At 43.0% G+C, this 17,472-nt stretch overlaps 1 protein-coding gene across 7 annotated transcripts in view; it reads left to right on the top strand.

Moving 5' to 3' along the window:
* Positions 1-17,472, top strand: part of MCF2L2 (MCF.2 cell line derived transforming sequence-like 2) — a 194,232-nt gene that overhangs the window by 2,102 nt on the left and 174,658 nt on the right. For 2 of the 7 annotated variants that reach the window (XM_064458077.1, XM_064458081.1), the window contains exon 1: positions 4,984-5,422. In XM_064458077.1, the coding sequence (XP_064314147.1) occupies positions 5,320-5,422 (103 nt within the window). In that variant the 5' untranslated portion in view covers positions 4,984-5,319. Of the gene's footprint in view, positions 1-315; positions 435-4,983; positions 5,423-17,472 lie in introns of those variants that run through there. The other 5 variants (XM_064458079.1, XM_064458076.1, XM_064458078.1 and 2 more) reach the window with 4 other exon arrangements.

The raw sequence follows: 17,472 nt of genomic DNA, 5'->3' as shown, positions 1-17,472 counted from the left end.
CCACGGGGAGCTGCCCATGCATCCATCAGTCTAGACCTTCAGCCAGTTGATGTTAACACTTCCTGGGAGATGAGCTTTGGTCTCTTTATGACACTGAAAGTGGACAAGTGTCTTCCTTAAAATAAACTACATAGAGTTTAGGAAGTAAGCTGACCCTGAAAATTACATGATCACGGTCCAACAGCTTTGTCCAAAATTCAGGCTTTGTTTTAAAAGATGAAAGATGCTAGAATGTGTTGAAAGAAATGAATGCAATAGAAATAGGTATATATTGGGTTTCTTAAAAGTTTAACAGCAAGCATTAATAACTTTCAGCATTGGAAGACTTCTGTCAGAATTATGTAAGCGACACAGAGCAGACTGAAACTGGCAGTTTTCTTTGTCCAAGCTGCATAAACAAGAGGTTCAAAGCAAGATGACACGAATGTTGAAAGGTATGAATTGGCTTTTTTTTATTATTATTATGAAGAGATAGTAAGTAGGACAGCATTTGGCTCAGCTCAGGAAAGAGTGACTGAGGGATATCATCACTGTGTGGAAAGTCATGGCTAAGATGGATACTGCGAATAGGGAATTATTCATTCCTTCTCAAGATGCAAGAAGCAGAGGCCTGAAATTGAACTATCAGGCTTGAGATTTAAAACAAAAAAATGTGTTTTTTCTCAAAATGCATATTTAAATTGCAGATCATGTTGCTACCAAACTTTCTGGCTGTCAAAATTATAAATAGATTCGAAAAGTAACTAGACAGATTCATGAAGAAATGGAGTATTAAATGTGATCAGTCAAATGTAAACTTAAGCTCAGAAAGTCCATGAACTACAGACTGCTGCAATCTGAGAGGTGAGTAGTGAAAAGGGACACTCCCTCTTCAGGTGGCCTGCTTCATTCACTCTTTCCTGAGGGTATATTAATGGTCCTACTCACATATGGGCTGCTGCCAGAGCCTATGTCAGGAGCACAGATGGTGAATGATTGATGTAAATGATGGTGACAAAAAGGTTTATGATGGGGAAGAAAGGGAAAGGAGCAGAGACTTTGCTAAAACTAGTGTCTTCACCAGCCTCTTTTCCTTCAGAATTGATGTTAGAAGCAGCTGTGCTCCTTTTCAAGTAAAGTAGCTCAAACAGCATCTGAGGCAAAGCAGGTCAGGCTTTGCAAAGCTTAGCCGAGGGGCTAAGCATGAAGGCTGAGACCTAGGCATTGCCAGGTGAGCTGTGTGGGGGAGAAAGAGCGTACATGCACATTTCAGCAGAGAAGCCCAGATTTGTCACATGAACTGACTGAGAGGACAGTGGAAAGCTGAGGACAGCCAGAGGAGCACTAGCACTGTGACACTCTTAAAAGCTAAGCAAGAGCACTGTTGACTGAAGTGTTCCAAAAAGAACGAAAGTAAGAAAACTTGAAATATGTAGTGGTATTTTCCTTTACTATAGGACTGATGTTACAGAAAGGAAACAGCACTCTGTGTGCCTTCTTTGTAGGTATGCATCAAAGAAGTATCTGACTCATTTACCAGTTTTTGCTACTAATGGAAGTTTATTGCAGATCTGAAGTACTGCCATACCCAGTCAGAAGTGGTGACAGTGACCTTTCCTGATTGTGCCAACAGTGTTACAGTTCTTCCCAGCCAGTAATAGAGCACCAGTCTTTGATATAGTGATCAGACAGTCTATAGACAAAAGTTAAGGGAGGAAGAGGTATGATACCAAAGCGGTTCATTTGCAGAAGAAGAAAATTGGGAAAAGGATTCTAAAGTTTTCTGTTATTCCATCAGCCTGCCTTTTTTCTGGTATGAAAGTGTCTTTAGATGCACTTTGTACACCATAAGGTTGTGAACTTTTTCTGGAAGGAGATTTGCTGGAAAAACTAAGAGATGGGTGAGCCTGTAAGGGTTATGTAGGACTGGGAAAATGGAGGTAACCAATACAGTGAAGAAGATAGTTTCATGGATGGATCTAATTTTGATCTTTAATAGCCCTTCAATGTCAGTTGGCTGAGTGGTTTTTAGTGACAGAAGAAAGAGACATATAGCCACATAGGATGAAAAAGAAGGAAATATTAGATTAATCTTTTTTTTTTTTTTTTTTTTTGCCATGAAAATTTCCCCTTCTATCTGGCCAGGCCACAGGATGTTGTAAACATATTTTGTTTGCAGTGTTGCAATTTACTGTTTATTAAAATTGCTTACAATTCTTTGGCCTCAGCTTTTTGATTTGGGATCTAATAAATGGCTGGTGATTTGTCAGGCTGTCACTCTATAGAGAAATGAAATTCTTATGCCTGTTGGCCACTATTTTAATAGTGGAATTGCAGTGTTTGTACAGCCCCGGCCCTGCTTTCTGGTGAGACCCTGGCTCATGCCTAAAATGTAAATCATCATCCTCTGGACCTCTAACACATGTATATCAGCAAGTGATTTTATCCTTCAGAGAGGAAGTCTGTATTTGTAGTAGTGAAAGTGCTGGCTCAATTTCACAAATATACGCAGCACTGGAAATTGTTACCATCACAGTGATGGACTAAGTTGCTTCAGTATCTTTGAGTCATTCCCCAAGTGACAGGCACAGGGCTTTCATTTCTCTCTGTCTCCAAGAGATCCCTGTAGTCCAGGCTTCTGTTTCTCCCCATCTCAACTTGGGTTTTGAACTGTGGATCACCAGTGCTTTTGCAGTATTTCTGACTTGGTTGGGTCCCTGTGGCAATACACGCTATGAACAGCAGCCTTTTTTTAGTGCAGGTACCGCTGAATCTTGGCAGTGTAAAGAAATCATGCTGTGACTGCTAAAACTAGTGGAGTTTTCTATCCCATGGCTGCATCCTGCAGCTTAAAACTTCCCACCAACATAACCCCATTTTGTTCATTATACCTCACATCATAGCACAGTGCCTTCAACTCCAGCTGAATCCTGTGTAACCCACCCCACAGCATAAGCTGGGCAGGGAGCAGCACAGAATAATTATTTAGTCCCCACTGCATCCTTTCCCCTTTCAGGCTTTTTATACATTGTTAATTTTCAGCAAACCTGTAATAACTAATTTCTGTCTCCTGCATTGGATTGCAATTGACCAAAAGGTTCCGAAGTTATTGAAGATATAGTGGAAAACTGGAAAGTAGACTAACATAGCAAGAAAAAATAATAAGAGGAAAAGGATCTTAAAATAGCAAATATGCATGTGAATAACAATGTTGGTGTAAGAGCATATGGTCTTAAAATAACACAATAAATCTAGCTAGAAATAAGACAAAGGCTCTTAGCTATCCTTAATGTTCTTGCGCAGCCTTGCTGTAGGAGTAGTGAGAGCAAACCATCTATGCTGCTTTTCAGTGGAGTTTAATTCATTTATGAATGGGATTATACAGTGTCTCTCCCTGCAGAAAAAAAGAAGAAAGAAAATCTGTTCAGTGTCTGAAAACAGGATGACTTTTTTAGTCTTGTGTTCCTACCTGCAATCTGTGACCTTCCAAAAACAAAATAAAGCACCCCAGATCTTTCAGAACCCTCCAAAGATTATGTCTGGGTGGCAGTCTGCTTTCCGTATGCTTTTGTTTCCCTGATGATGGCATCTCTTCCCTGGTTGAGGCAATCCTTTTAATATTAGTCAAGGTCTTCACAGTTTGAACTTTACTGCCCAGATGGGCAGTAAGAAGAGGACCTCAGAAAAAAAATGGCTTTTGCTTTAATTCCAAAATGTTGGCAGGTGGGTGGCTCTCAAGTCATCCTCCTCATTGGTTTTCAGGCAGGCTTGCTGTTAAACTAACCCAACAGAAGTATGCAAGAAACTGCTCAGTGCAGTTGGTCAATCATCCAAAAATAAGAACAACAGCAGAGATGCTCAGACTGGCTTGTAGGTCAGCCAGCTGATTATAGGATCTTCCCATCGCAGAGGCAGATAAAACCCTTTGCAACGTCAGGACTGATGCACTCATTGTTTTGTAAGACCTGAGGAGTCCACAGGGGTATTTTACAGCTCCAGCTTTGTGTATACATGATGTCATGTTCTTTGGCATGTCTGGAAAGTTGGACCCAAGCAAACCTATGGATGGGTAGGGAAATCTGGAATTAAAGCTGAATCCATTCTGCGGGAATAGAGCAGATCATGCAGGCAGTTGCACCCTTCTGTATTTCTTCATTTTTAGATGTGTAATAAATGTTCCCTGTTTCCAGAAGTATCTTGCATGGAGCTCCAGGTAGACTTCAAAGGAGGATGTGCAAAAAGGGAACAGAGACATGCGAGTCTCTGGCATGCCCTGCCCTTTCTCGCTTTCTTGCCTGCCTCACTTTTCCTCTTCCCAGATCCTGGCTGGGGTGTAGCCGGGAGGGTTGATGAAGATTTCCCATAGCTCAGCAGCCAGTTGCCCTATGGCAGCCATGCACCCGTGCAAGGCTCAGCTGAGTCCCTGGCACCCAGGGGAAGCTGGTCCCCACAGACCTGCTCTGGCCCACCGATGTCCACCAGTGCCTGCCTGCCCATGGGCATAGCTGAGCTCTCATGTGGCCATGATTGCATGTGACACCTGCCTTGCACCCAGGGCAAATGAATTCACCCTTCTTGTACATGTGCAGCTGGAGAGGGTCCTGTGGGCTCAGTCACACCAGGATCCCAGGGACCCTGTCCATGCAGGAGGGAAACAAAGCCTCTGGCCGCAACACCCCTAAAAAGCCCGCTGACTCCCTCCCCCTCCATGAATACAGCAGCCCCATTTGTCAGGGCTTTTAGAGAGAGTGGGAGGAGGGTCTCTGGGGACATTGAGGGGTTCCACTTGGGGACAGCCTGCAAGGCATCTGGGCCCCAGGGGCCAAGGGGGAGTGCAGGAGGCTGCCAGCAGGTTGTTCTCGACTCCCAGGCATGCCGGTGAAGAGAGAGCATTGCAGAGCAGCTGCTGCTGTTACAGCTCTCCTGCCAGCTCCACTCCTCCCGATGCCATTCCTACCTCCAGGATTTTTCCCTGACTCACAGCATCACCATCCAAAAGTGTCCCTGGAGGAAGGTATCTGCCTGCTGGTTTGTCTCTTTATCCTTTGCCTCATCCGCTGGAGAAGGGAGAAAAAAAGCCATAAGCAATCAACTTGCCTGCTTCTTATTCCTTTTTTTGTTCACCCACCCTGCTTCCTTCCTGTTGGCAAGGGGGATAAAAACCCCTTTTGGAAGGAGCTTTTCTATGTCCATGCATGGACAGCAGCAAATTGGAAGAGGTGAGCAGCTAGAAAAAGATGTGAGAGCTGGAAGGGCTGTGCAGTGGGAGTGGTCCTTGCTTTGTGTGCAAGCGAGGCAGTGAGTGTGCAGCCTCCCACTCTGGGTGCATCTTATTTTTGGATGCTGTGCAGTTCCCTGTGTGAAATGCTTTTTTGGTTAAAAGAAGAAGAGATGTCACATCAGGAGCTCACCCAGAGACTGACTACGGTTATCACCCATGTGGGTAAGACGTCTTTATTTTTCTCCTCACTACATTTGTGCAGATTTGGGGGCCCTATTCCCCCAGAAGGTGCTGATGCTCTGTACAGACAGGAAGCCTTTGTGTGACAATATCACACCTGTGCGTGAAATAGGAGCCATCAGCAGATTGTGAATGCATGGTTTTGGGCAATTAGGGAGCCTTTTATTGATGGTTTGGTTTGTTTTTCAAGGGTGCAGTTCTCTGGAAAGCAGAAATAATACGAGCAGAGAGTGTCCTACCTGTGAACTGATCTGTGTAAAATATCCAAGCATAATCCTTCTTGCAGGGAGGTGGTAGAGAAAAGGGGGTAGTGGAAGGATGCTAGAGCAACAGCAGTGCTAATGTGCTTTGCGTTTGCTTGTGATACTGGAATAGCAGCCTATTCTCAGATAGTCTTTTTTATTGCCATTGCTGTTTCAAGGGTTCTGGAAGGTGCTAGGACAGGATCCCAAAAGCTCTTCTCCATTTCAGGCTTGATTTTACTGTTTGCTAACCTTCAAATGCTAGTGAATACAGGTGAGGCCCTATACTATGCACTGCCATCCTTGTAGGTCTAAGTTGGCTACCCACTTGCTGGCACAGGTGACCAAACTACAAGGAACCAAATAATCTGAAACTAGCAAGACAGTAAGAGATACTGGTGAGTAAAATATCAACTGAGAAAAGCCTTTGGGACCCTTTTTTGCCACATACAATTGAGTTAAAACAGATTGTAGCTGTGTTGCATCATGTAAAGAGAACATGTTTAGCTGAATTGCATGGGAGCAAATTTTATAGCTGTCGGTGTTTATAATGGATTGTGTATTGTGAATGCCAAAGATGAAATGAAATGCCTTTGCTATAGACTTTGTTCAATCTGTATTTGAAACAGGGTGTGACCAAAGTGTGTCTTCTGGAGAACAAACAATTAAGATTTTAGACCAAAATTCTTCTTGGGTTTGATATTAGCTGTAGTAGCTATACTAAGTTTAAGAAAGTAAATGCAATCTGTAGCTTACCTAAAGAAACAGCACAAAAGCAGATTTAAGCTGAATAAAATATTTAGGACCAGGTCCCATCTCTCCAAGATGTTCTCCAGGGGTCAGTCTTGGTGCTCATGGTAGCCTCAGCGGGGCCTTGTGTGGGAGAGAGGGTATGATTGTCAGGAGAGCTTGCAGCATCAGCCTCTTCGACCCAGTGGTGCCGACACAGGTTGCTTTGCAATTGTACAAACTCAGATTGACAAAAGGTCACATAAATTCACATTTTTATGATGAAGATTTGGGATTCACTATGAGGCACATTTAATTTTTTTTTAGGAGGAGTATTTCAGTGGAGCCAAAGAGATTTGTGCATCACCTGTTTTTTCTGTTAGATTCAATACAGGTCCCCATCATCCATACTGAGGACACTCCTTGATGTCAGGAGGGATTTGTTAGAGGTACCATAGCATTATGTTATCACTTAGCAATGTAGTAAATAATTCTGGACGCTAGAAAGATGTTAATGAATCTTTCTACTGTTCCCTTACAAATAGAGAGGTTTCTGGGTCATGTGGTTGAGGCTATAGAGTCTCACTGGTTTCCCGGATGTCAGTCCTAGGGAGAGGAATGATGGTCACAGATTGTGGATTTTTTCCATTTCACACTGAGGCAAGAGCCTAGCTCCCCAGCTTGCAACAGGGAAGGATAATCCCACCATTCTCCCAGCCATTCAAGACCTAGAAATCAGACACCACTTGTGGAGTCTGCCTGCCTTTTTGTAGACAGTACTCATTTTTTATCAAATCATCTAACTAGAATAAACAGCTGTACAAAAATGGAAGCAAGTAATATTAAAAAATTTGTTATTGGCTGACGGAAGAACATTTCTTCCAAACCCACTGATGATGCACCATGTTTATGAATCACACCTTGTAACAAGAGTAGCCTTAGCTCAATCAATGGTAATTCCTGGGCAGCTGCAGGGTGTCTTGAAAGTTCAGTGTGAATCTTTATGGCTCAAACAAGTGAAAGGGCTCTCATCCTTAGCAAACTGAGAGGATCCCTCACCATGAACATACTTCATAGTGTGTACTATTTTTAGAGCATCTTTCACCCTCATATAACCACTTGGACGGATGCCATTCAACCTGTCTAGAATGTAGCCAACTCTTCGTTGGGACCACAGCTCTCAGCTTGCTTAATAGCAGGAGGGAAGAAACTTATCCACAAGATTTGCAAAAAGCCAAATGAGAACTTTATGGGAGCATTAAAGGGAAAAAACTTTATATTTGCAATAAAACCTTTATGTGGATCATTTTGGTCTGTGTGAAGTAGATGACACACCAATTTATTTTTAATGTGTCAATAAGAGTGTCACAAACATAGGTAATTGCCTGGAGCTCAACTTATCTGTCCTGGGCAGAAGGTTTGATCCTTCATTAGCTGACTCATGTTGTGTTAGACAGTTCATGTGCTTCTAAAAAACGCCTCTTATCCTGCTACAGACTTCATACATATAGTTACCTGCTTCAGCCAGGTTAAAATCAAAGCATTGAAGTTACCTACCTACTCCACAGCAGCTATCTTAACTTGGTACTTTCCTAGTACCATGTACCCTGTCCTGTAGCACACCTTTACACAGTGTCAAACAATAGAGGACCAAATAAGATCTCTTAAATAGCGCTGTGCTCCCTCAGCCCCTCAGATTATTCCTGATTGCCCTGGTGTGGGTCAGGTAATAGGGCCACCACAGGTGTCTAGAACAGGAATAGTTTGTGAATGTTAGCAGGCTTTCTGCTTGCTATCCAAGATGTAGCACAAATATTATCCAATCTTGTTACCAAAACTGCATCAAGATTCTTTTTTTAATTTAACCTACTTTCATTAAACTTGATTGTTGGGCGGTGTTGGGGAAACACGCATCTCTCTTGCAAAAAGAGCGTCCTTTGGGTAGGTGGGCAGGTGGCAGCTTTTCTGTCATGAGGAGGGAAGAAGTTGTGCTGGGTGACAGGCCTGGTGCTGACAGCAGGATTGTTTACATGTGGGAATGGTGTGGCTCTTCCAGCTTGTGAAGCCCACCAGAATATGCTTTTGTGCACTTGCTACCCACCCACACTTGGCAGTTGGTTCCCAGAAGTCTGATGCCAGCTTTGCTATGTGTGGGCAATGTTCTGGGCACAGTTACGCACAGAAGCACCTCCACCCAGTGCCCCATTTTCCACAGATTTTTATTCTTAAAATTAATTTGTAATAAGGTGGAGCTTCTAGAACCGATGTCAGCTGTCTCAAAAGGAAACAGCGAGCTTGGCTCCTCTCTGTTACCAGCACAGTGTTCCACAGCACGTTAGAGGCAAGGTTTTCTTAGAGGCTCCCCTTAACTTCCAATTAAGTTGTAAGAGCTCCTCACATCTTCAGATGACAAGTAGATCCAGATGAGCTGCCTGTCAGCGTCCCTGGCAGGGGAGGCACTGGTGTAAAATTGCAGAAAGCAGTACATTGCACAAATGATATATACAATAAAAACCCCATACATTCATGTCAGCTTCATCTGGTTTTACACACTCCTATTTGCCCAGTCTCCCACTTTATGAATAGAAAAAAGAATTTAAGCAACTTGATGGAGATCAAAAGGAAAGTCAGTGGCAGAACTTGGTTTAGGATGGACACCTCAGGACTTACACGATTGCTTAAAATTCCTATCCATTAACCATGGTGGGTCAATTCCTACCACTCTTGGCTTAACTACCAGCTCTGAGGAGCAGTGTAAAGTATCTGTGTATGTGAAGAGAAGCTGTGCTACAATTTGGGACGGGAAGTGAAGGATGATACTGCATCCGCTTGACCGTGTGAGAGCAGTTTAGGTCAGCAGAATGGAATAACCTGAGTTGGTACTTGTCTGAGGCCAATGGCTTAGCATCACAAGTCACAGAAATTTTTTTTATGCTGCAAAGCCACAAATAATCCAATATGTCAAAGCTGGATAGACAATTGCAATGTTTCTGCTCTGTGTCAGAGTACAGCAAGGACACTCAGAAGAGTTTTTTTAAGAAATTAGCTTTCAAGGAACCATATGAAATAGGCCTTCTGCTACTTCTATGCAAAGGATTAAATCAAGGCAATGGAAATTTCCCTGCCTGCAACAGAAAATTCTTCCCTTTGTTTTAGAGCATTCCTGTGTTTCAGGAACTCTTTTCAAACCACTGATTATACAGCTCTGTCCTATTTTCAGTTTTCTGATGGGCGGCTAGGGGTGACTGGTCTTTTCCACTGACCACAGCACACCAGGTTTCCTTACACAAAAGTAAGATACAAGTGTGGAATGTGCATCTATCACTGCATTCCCGGTGAAACAGGACAATAGAATATTGTTAAATTTGCTTGGGATCTCATGCTGACAAGAAGTGGTAGTTTGGAGTTCCTTTTGTAATTAACCTAATTCTATTAAAAAATAGACCTTCTGTGATCATGTTATCGGCATCTTTCTCTGTACCCCAATAAAGCTTTTGAACTGTTGGCCAATTTTTACCAAATCTGATGAAGTGACAAAGGTCATAAAATAATAAGTTCATGGAAAGTATGAAAATAGTAACTGAAGAGAAGAGAAAGATGCAATTAGTGAAGAAACGGCTAATAAGCTCATTCTGTTAGACCTCAGAGAATTCACATGGGAAAGTGGAACAGGGGAGAGGAGCAGTAATAACAATTTATATTTTTTAGTTTCACAGCTTAAAAAAGCTACTTGTTTTCATTTTTGTTCCTAGATAGCCATTATTAATTTTATCCCATTCTGTGTGGCTTATTCTGTGCAGCTGTTTCACCGGGAACTGCTTAATAGTTTAGAAGTGTTTTGCTAATGTTGAAAAGTTTATGCCTATAAAAAGCAGAAACCAAGCTTCCACAGAAATCCATGAAAAATGTGCAGATGTGTCTAGTGCACTCTCCAAAACATAGAATATTACAAGTAGCATCAAGCCCACATTCTAACCTGGTTTGTTGTGGCATGATCAGAAACAAAGAACATAAGAAATTGTTATGAGTTTTTGATCCAAAACACTAGTTTGTCTTTGCCTCAAGGCAAAATATTTATGGGATAGTTTGGCCTTGTGTTTAGGGAAACAGAGGTGACTAAGAACTGGTAGAAACAGTAGCATGTACTAAGGCTGCTTCTGTTTCAGGAAAGAACAGCTCGGAGGTGTTTCTCTTTTCCATTACATCTTTACTTTAGCTGAATACTATTTCATATGGGATGTGACCCTCGCTCCACCATCCTTACCAGAATTCAAGAGAAAGTTAGAAAAATCCCCCAATATCCAGGTGTGTTACCATTAATCATTTGTCTTACAGCAGCATGCAGTAAGCAGAGCCATGCAGAGCCCCACGGAACTGAAAGACTGCTTACGGCCCTAGCTATTTTCTCATTTATTGATATCCTCCCCAAAACTGGCTGTTAAACCCTGAGCTATCATTCTGTAGCCAGTGAGAGACTAGTATCTTGGGGAGAAAAGGGAATAGGAGTAGTTAAAAGGGAATAGGAGTAGTTACCATCCACCATCTGCTTGCTGCAGGGTTTTCACACTTTCTACTTACGCATTTTGTGATGGCAACCCTTGGAGACAGGGTACTAGGCTGGATGGAACTGAGGTGTGATTCATTCTGTCAATCTGCAGGTCACTGTTTCAAAAGCCTCCAAATTGCTGCTGTTGTATCTAATGCTACAGCAGTCTCCCTCTGTCCTTTACTTTCCAGCCTACCTCAGTAACAGCTTGTAGGTGTTTGTTTCTTGGAATGAATGCATGGAGGAGTGTTTGACATGCGAGAAAATTATTAAAGTCAGGCAGCGGGATCCAAGTTCTGCTGTTAGTGCTGGTGGCACCCATGGTCCCTTCCACAGGTATGCATGCTGGGCACTGGGTCCTGGCTGTTCTTAGAAAGCTCTGCTGGACTCTGTTGGTGCCTGGAAAGTAGTTGTGACTCCAATGAATTATTCTAAGATGCATGTTTCAATTGCAAGCCAGTCTATATATCTGCTATTGGAGTCAGCTCTTCTCATGGCTTTCCTGAACCCGCCTCTGTCTCAGGACTGTATTTCAGACGGTTTTAATATGGCAGAAAAGAGGAACTACCAACTTCCAGAGCAGGCATTTGCAAATGCTGTGTGGTGGTTTTCTGGGGGTTTGGGTTGTGTGTTTTTTTTGAGGGAGGAGCGGTGGGGAGGGAGGTTGGTTATTAAATAATAATTTTTTAAAAAGGAAGAATTAGGTAGTTAGGTCAAAAGCAAGGGAAAAATGACTTCTTGCAGCATCATTCAATGAGCTAGTCAGACTGTGGCACTTCCTCCTCTCCTCTTAAACACCCCAGAGGAAGCCCAGGGCTACTTGGAAGGAGGAGGCAGGGTCGGCTTTCCAGGAGAAAGCAAATATAGGAGTTTTCCTCCTGTGTGAGGTCTCTGGATCAGGCACCATGAAAGCTGCTGGTGCTGACAGAAGTCATTACTTGCTAACATTGTAGGCAGCTGCAACCATTCTGCACTGAGTCCCAAGATTAAAAACCAAATAGGGCCAAAAGGAGGTAGGGAGGAGGCCTTGTGTTTTCCCATCTCTGTGGCAGAGGGAAGCTCAGATGGCCTCGGTGGAAATTAGACTAAAGTGACATCTATCACAATTCCTGGCAGCTTGTTAAATATAGGGGCCTTTTCCCACCTCCTGACTCATCTTTTATTTAATTCCTTTTCTCACCTTCCATATGGTGTCTGAATCCTAGAGATCCCCTGAGAGGACATCTCCCTAGGGGAAACAGGTTCCGCACTTGGGAAGGTACTTGCAGTACCAGGCCATCTCAGTGAACAGAGAATAAGCTAAACAATTTCATTGTCGTTATTCCTTTCTCCCTTCTTCTGCACCATGTTTGATGCCTCTCTTAGCCCCTGAGGAATGACTCAGCATTCAATCTGGGATGAATCTCTCTGGATAAGGCTTGGATGACTGCTAAAATAATTTCGACAGCAGTGCCTGGTACCTGATACTAGCCCTTTTTGTATATTTTCTCTTGTTTTTTGGTGCTGGGCTTGTGTTCAAGTGTTTGGGAAAAGATAAACCACAAATTCTTTGTGTAAATGCTGATGTGTTGTAGCCCACTGACTGAGCTTCTTGTACCTCACTTTAGAGTTCAGCACGCTAACATCCGGATTTCCCTAGGTGGTCAGTGGTTCAGTGACTGGGAGAAATCTGAGTTCTCTTGAGAGCTGCCTGCTCTGTTCACATGATAAAATGCTAGAGAACGATGTGAAAGGGATAACATAGCACATGGTTCAATATTAGTCAGTCAGCTTTCATGACTCACTCTAACCAGTGTAGCAGGCATGGCCAGAATTGAAACTGAGGAATGAGGGAAACAGGGTGAAGAAACAGCCAACTCTTACATGCATATATGGAAAAACATCACTTGTGAGTACCTAAAGTGATCTGTAAATCATGGCACGGAGGGAGGTACTGCTCTGAGAGCAGAAACACTGTAAAGAAAAGCTTGTGAGTTTAGTGGAAGAAAGGACAGCAGGCTCTACTTTGGCATAGGGACAGATGTGTAGGGGACAACCAGGTTGAGATCACAGTATCCTGAAGCTCCACTGTCATGTAAGCACAACATAGGTAACATCTGTAAGTCCAAAGACATAACCACCTCTGAGGAATGACTGAGCTTGTGTACTGGAAGACAGCCATGTCCAGCATGTGAACTCAGGCTGGTGTAAGTTTGAAGCAACAAGATTTATTCAAGGGTGAAATACATTACATTTGTACCCACACACTTCTTGTCATTTGCAGTGCAGCATTACAGAAGGCTGATGTCTTTTCAGCAGAGGCTTGCAAATACTTCAGCATTAATGAATAGTCCTGTCTCCTGTTTTCTATTAAAATATTCTTTGCAGTGTAGTAAGGAATGAAGCACTGCGCTGAGACAGACAATCCCCAGCTGCAGTGGACCCTAGGATTTAGTTTACAAAGCTGCTGTGTTCTGTCTCCATCTTTTCCAGCCACTGGAGGGACCTGACAGTACAGAACAATATCCCAGACAATATGGCCAAAGGAAAGAGGCTACCAGGATCAAAAATCCATGCTGTCATGAAATGATTGTCTGTTTTGTTTACCAGAACAACACGCACACAATACATCAGAAACAGCTGAACACAGAACAACAGAAACAACAGAAACAATGCATCAGAAACAGCTTTGCACCCGCTGTGCATTGTATTTGGTGTTCTTGAAAATGCATTGTTCCAAAATCACTGCTGTCATGAAATCGGAGTCCTGAATCCTTAAGGCAGTCAAGAGCTGAACAAGCACAGCCAAAGCACATTCTCCATGCCTTCTCAGAAATGCACTGCAACTCACTTCAACACCGTTACCCTGCCTGCTTCAAAGATGGATTGCACCCATGGTTTGACTCCGGTATAAGGTGTTACCATCTAGTGCCCTCCTGATTTGAGGACACAGGGGCTTGTTTGGCACCTCAAGGAAGCCAGCCCAGCGCTCCCTCCCATTGGCAGAGCTTCCCTGATTCCGGAGCTACACGAATGCAACAGAGATAGAGTTCTCTGAGGACTCTGTTGCAGTAAGCACAGGACTATCACATTGAATGCAGAGTGACTCTCTGGAAGCTTAAACAGAGATACAAAGATTCTTTTTGGGATGTTAGTCCAGCTTTTGATTTTAAAAGTCACGGATTCCTGACCTGTATTACTCAAGCATAGGAGTAAAGGTTACATTGCTGCAGAAGCCAAAATCCTTTGAAACATTGCAACGAGGTGATGGGAAGTGATGTCTCATCAATATTACAACAGAGTGGCTCTGATCTAGAAGGGTGCAACAAGCTCTTTATTTCTGTGCAAATAAATGGGGAACTGCTGGCACTCAGCACTCTGCGGGACCAGACATTTTTGTCTGAGTGTACTCAGCTGTAGCTGACCCAGCTATAGTCCCTGCTGCAAACAGATTTCAGAGGCAGCACAGTGCAGGCACTGCCTTGGAAACTGAGACTTACGACCTATCAGAATTGCCCTGAAGTTCATTTGGGGATCTTGGGTCGGTTCCTGTAAGAGCTCAAGGGAAGCCAAGCCGAGAGGATCTTGAGTCCGATGCCCCACATCTGTGAGCATAGACTATAATCTCTGTGCTTTCAGCTACCTCCATTTGTGTCTCAAAAATCTTGGATGGAAACCAGCAGCTCTTATCCTGAGACTGTTCATGCACCCACCTGTATCATCCAATATGGGAGCACCCCAATGGTACTACAGTAAGGCTTTCATAGTATCAATCCATATATTAACGCCATATGTTACAGAATTCATTTGTGAAAGGCTGGATCTGCCAATTCTGCAGTGCACTGTTGCCTAGGGCAACAAGATACGAGGGGCTGCAAACCATTTAGCTATTGCTTTCTGTGCTTGACTGTGAGCTGTATGATTTCCAGTTTCCCTTGGGCAATGAATTCTCTACAGCTCGCCCTGGATACAAAAGCAGTTATCTGCTGTTCCAAGACATAAAAACAAGCCAAACAATGCTAATATACAGCATTTTGGTCTGCCTGGCAACAGCTGCTGACAGGATCTGACTCTCCTCGTTCAATACATGCCTTGAGCTTGAGAGATTTTATGAGAGTTACTCCTAGTTAACACTGGAGAACCACTTCAAGATACCTGGAACGTGGAGAGGTGAAAAATCTAAAACCAGAGATGGTATCTTTCAGTATTTCAGGAGAGTGATTGTTGCCTTTAAATTCTGAGGCCTTTAAGGTAGCAGCCATATTTTAACTATACGTATGTTGAGGATTAGCCCACAGTTACTGGCATCTCCAATTATTATTATTATTGCAATATCTGTGGTTTAGTTAGAACTTTATAAGGATGTCCAAGTGCTGACTGACAGGTACTGGGGGAAAGAACTGCAGCAAACCTGCTGCTCTAGTAAGAATAATAAATAGAAACAAGATGATTTGGATGTGTGAAGTTTGGATATGTTGTCTGTTGATTATATGTGTTACAACCTTAACAATTCAGATGCATTTTTTTCTTGAATGGAGTTCATATTCTAATATAATTGCTGTGGCTAGAATTACTATCAGGGAGCTTGCCTCTTGTTATCAATCAGTAATTCTTTGCCTAACAAAGGATGACTATAAATATTTCCCCCTTTTGGGTCTGAAGTTCACTGTTACCCATCACACTGTGGTTCAGAGGTCTCTGAAGATAAGGCTTAATTTCTGAAGTGATCAATATTGGTGCTTGCAGCGTAAAAGCCAAAGCTGATGACATACATAGGAGCCATACTATTGATCTTGCAATATTCAGAGGAAAGGTTATTTCAAACAGAAATAGCTATGCCCTTAGTATGACCCTGAGTTGTAATCAGAAAGCTCCCAGCAATTACATGCCAGTAGTTGGCACAGGAATGGTGCTGGGAAAATCTGATTAATTCTTGTTGTGGTGATCAGCTTATTTTGTGAAAACAAAATTCCTAATTTTTTAAAAGACAGATTCACAGCTACTCTCACCATTTGACCTGTCTCAGATATTTGCACTGTTATCCATGTCTAGTATCTTTTCCCTTTCCACATTGGGGAAGCCAGGAAAGGCTTCACAGCAGACTTCAAAGTCACAGTGCAGTTTGAGGTAGACTTTTTGGTCCTTTTTTTGTAGCTCATAAAAATCCTGCTTTCTGGCTTTGTTTTCAGGTAGGGGAGAATGCATTTTCAACAATGTACAATTGTCATTTTGGATCGTGTTGAATTACACTCTGGCTATACAGCAGAGCCTTGTGCACAGTTGTATCTTGAACAGGAAAAGAAAGCTAGCAGCTAAATGTACTTTGAAGAGCAATATTGTTTGAACAAAAGCAAAGAGGAGTTTGTCAGTGATATTCTGTGCCCATTCCACCTCAGTATCTGTAATAGCAGCTCTGTGCAGGCCACACTCTGCCTGTCCCATTCTCCCCTTCAGAGTTGGGGTGCCACCACCATGCAGAGTTTCCCAGTCCAGCTGATACTGTAAATCAGCAAATATAAGAACCATCTAAAACTCAGTTTGTAGTTTTAGAAAGCAGGCAGTCTTTATTGCAGCGCCGGACACACAGGGGATCACTCCACCTAGTGTGTGTGCCGAGTTGCTCTACTACAGGGGTTATATACAGCCCAAATATAAGTATTCATTAATTTTCTAGGAAATAACTACCGTATTCATACTATTCTTGGAATTCATTAACATATGCAAATGTCCTTAACACATACACATTCACGTGGTCTTCCAGGGTCCTCTGGTGGTCGTCGATAGTCTTCCTCTCCGTGTCTGCTTGATGAACTCAGTCTCTGGGCATGCTCAGTTCATTTTTGGCTTGGTTACACAATTCCTACTGATACTGAAGTAGCTTATTCTAGTACATTTCCCTTATTTATTCTACTCAACGATACAGCGTCTCCAGACTCCCTTCTATCTAATCACATATAGCAAGTTCTAGGACTATCTTATTTGTAAAGTATTCCAAGTATTTAAAAACTTAGCTATGTTGCTCCAATTAGGGGAGCCGTATGTTCTTTTAAAGCTGGTATCAGGTATCACAGCCATGGGAAGGTGGCAAGATGAAACACAAGCAGTCATCCCCCGCATCCTCCTCTGTCCAGCAGGATACCAGAGCAGGGCTGCTGCCTGGAGAAGGGGGCCTTGTGTCTGTTGGTCTCAGAAAGGCAGCTGTACTGGAACAGCCTTGTCCACCGCAGGGGAGAGGACAGCAGAGAGCACGTCAGTGCCATTTTGCACTACAATTTCTACTGTCAAAGTCCCTCAAGGATAGGGTCAAACCATTTATCTTCCTTTCTCAGAGGAGACTCACTCTCTCAAGCTATAAAGCCCCATCCATTTAGATTCAGGTGGTCACCACCACTGCATCTTCTGCTGAGGAGCCACCAGAGGGCACAAGAGGGTGTGACCATTTCTCTGCATAAAGCACACAGGAGCAAGGCCATCTCCCTGTTCATGCTATGATAGCATCCAACTGCAAGCTACCCAGACAGCATAAATTCAAAGAG

The sequence above is a fragment of the Phalacrocorax carbo genome, chromosome 7 (genome assembly GCF_963921805.1).
Source record: "Phalacrocorax carbo chromosome 7, bPhaCar2.1, whole genome shotgun sequence".
In the NCBI taxonomy this organism is placed as follows: Eukaryota; Metazoa; Chordata; class Aves; order Suliformes; family Phalacrocoracidae; genus Phalacrocorax; species Phalacrocorax carbo.
This window is presented reverse-complemented; position numbering and strand designations above follow the sequence as displayed.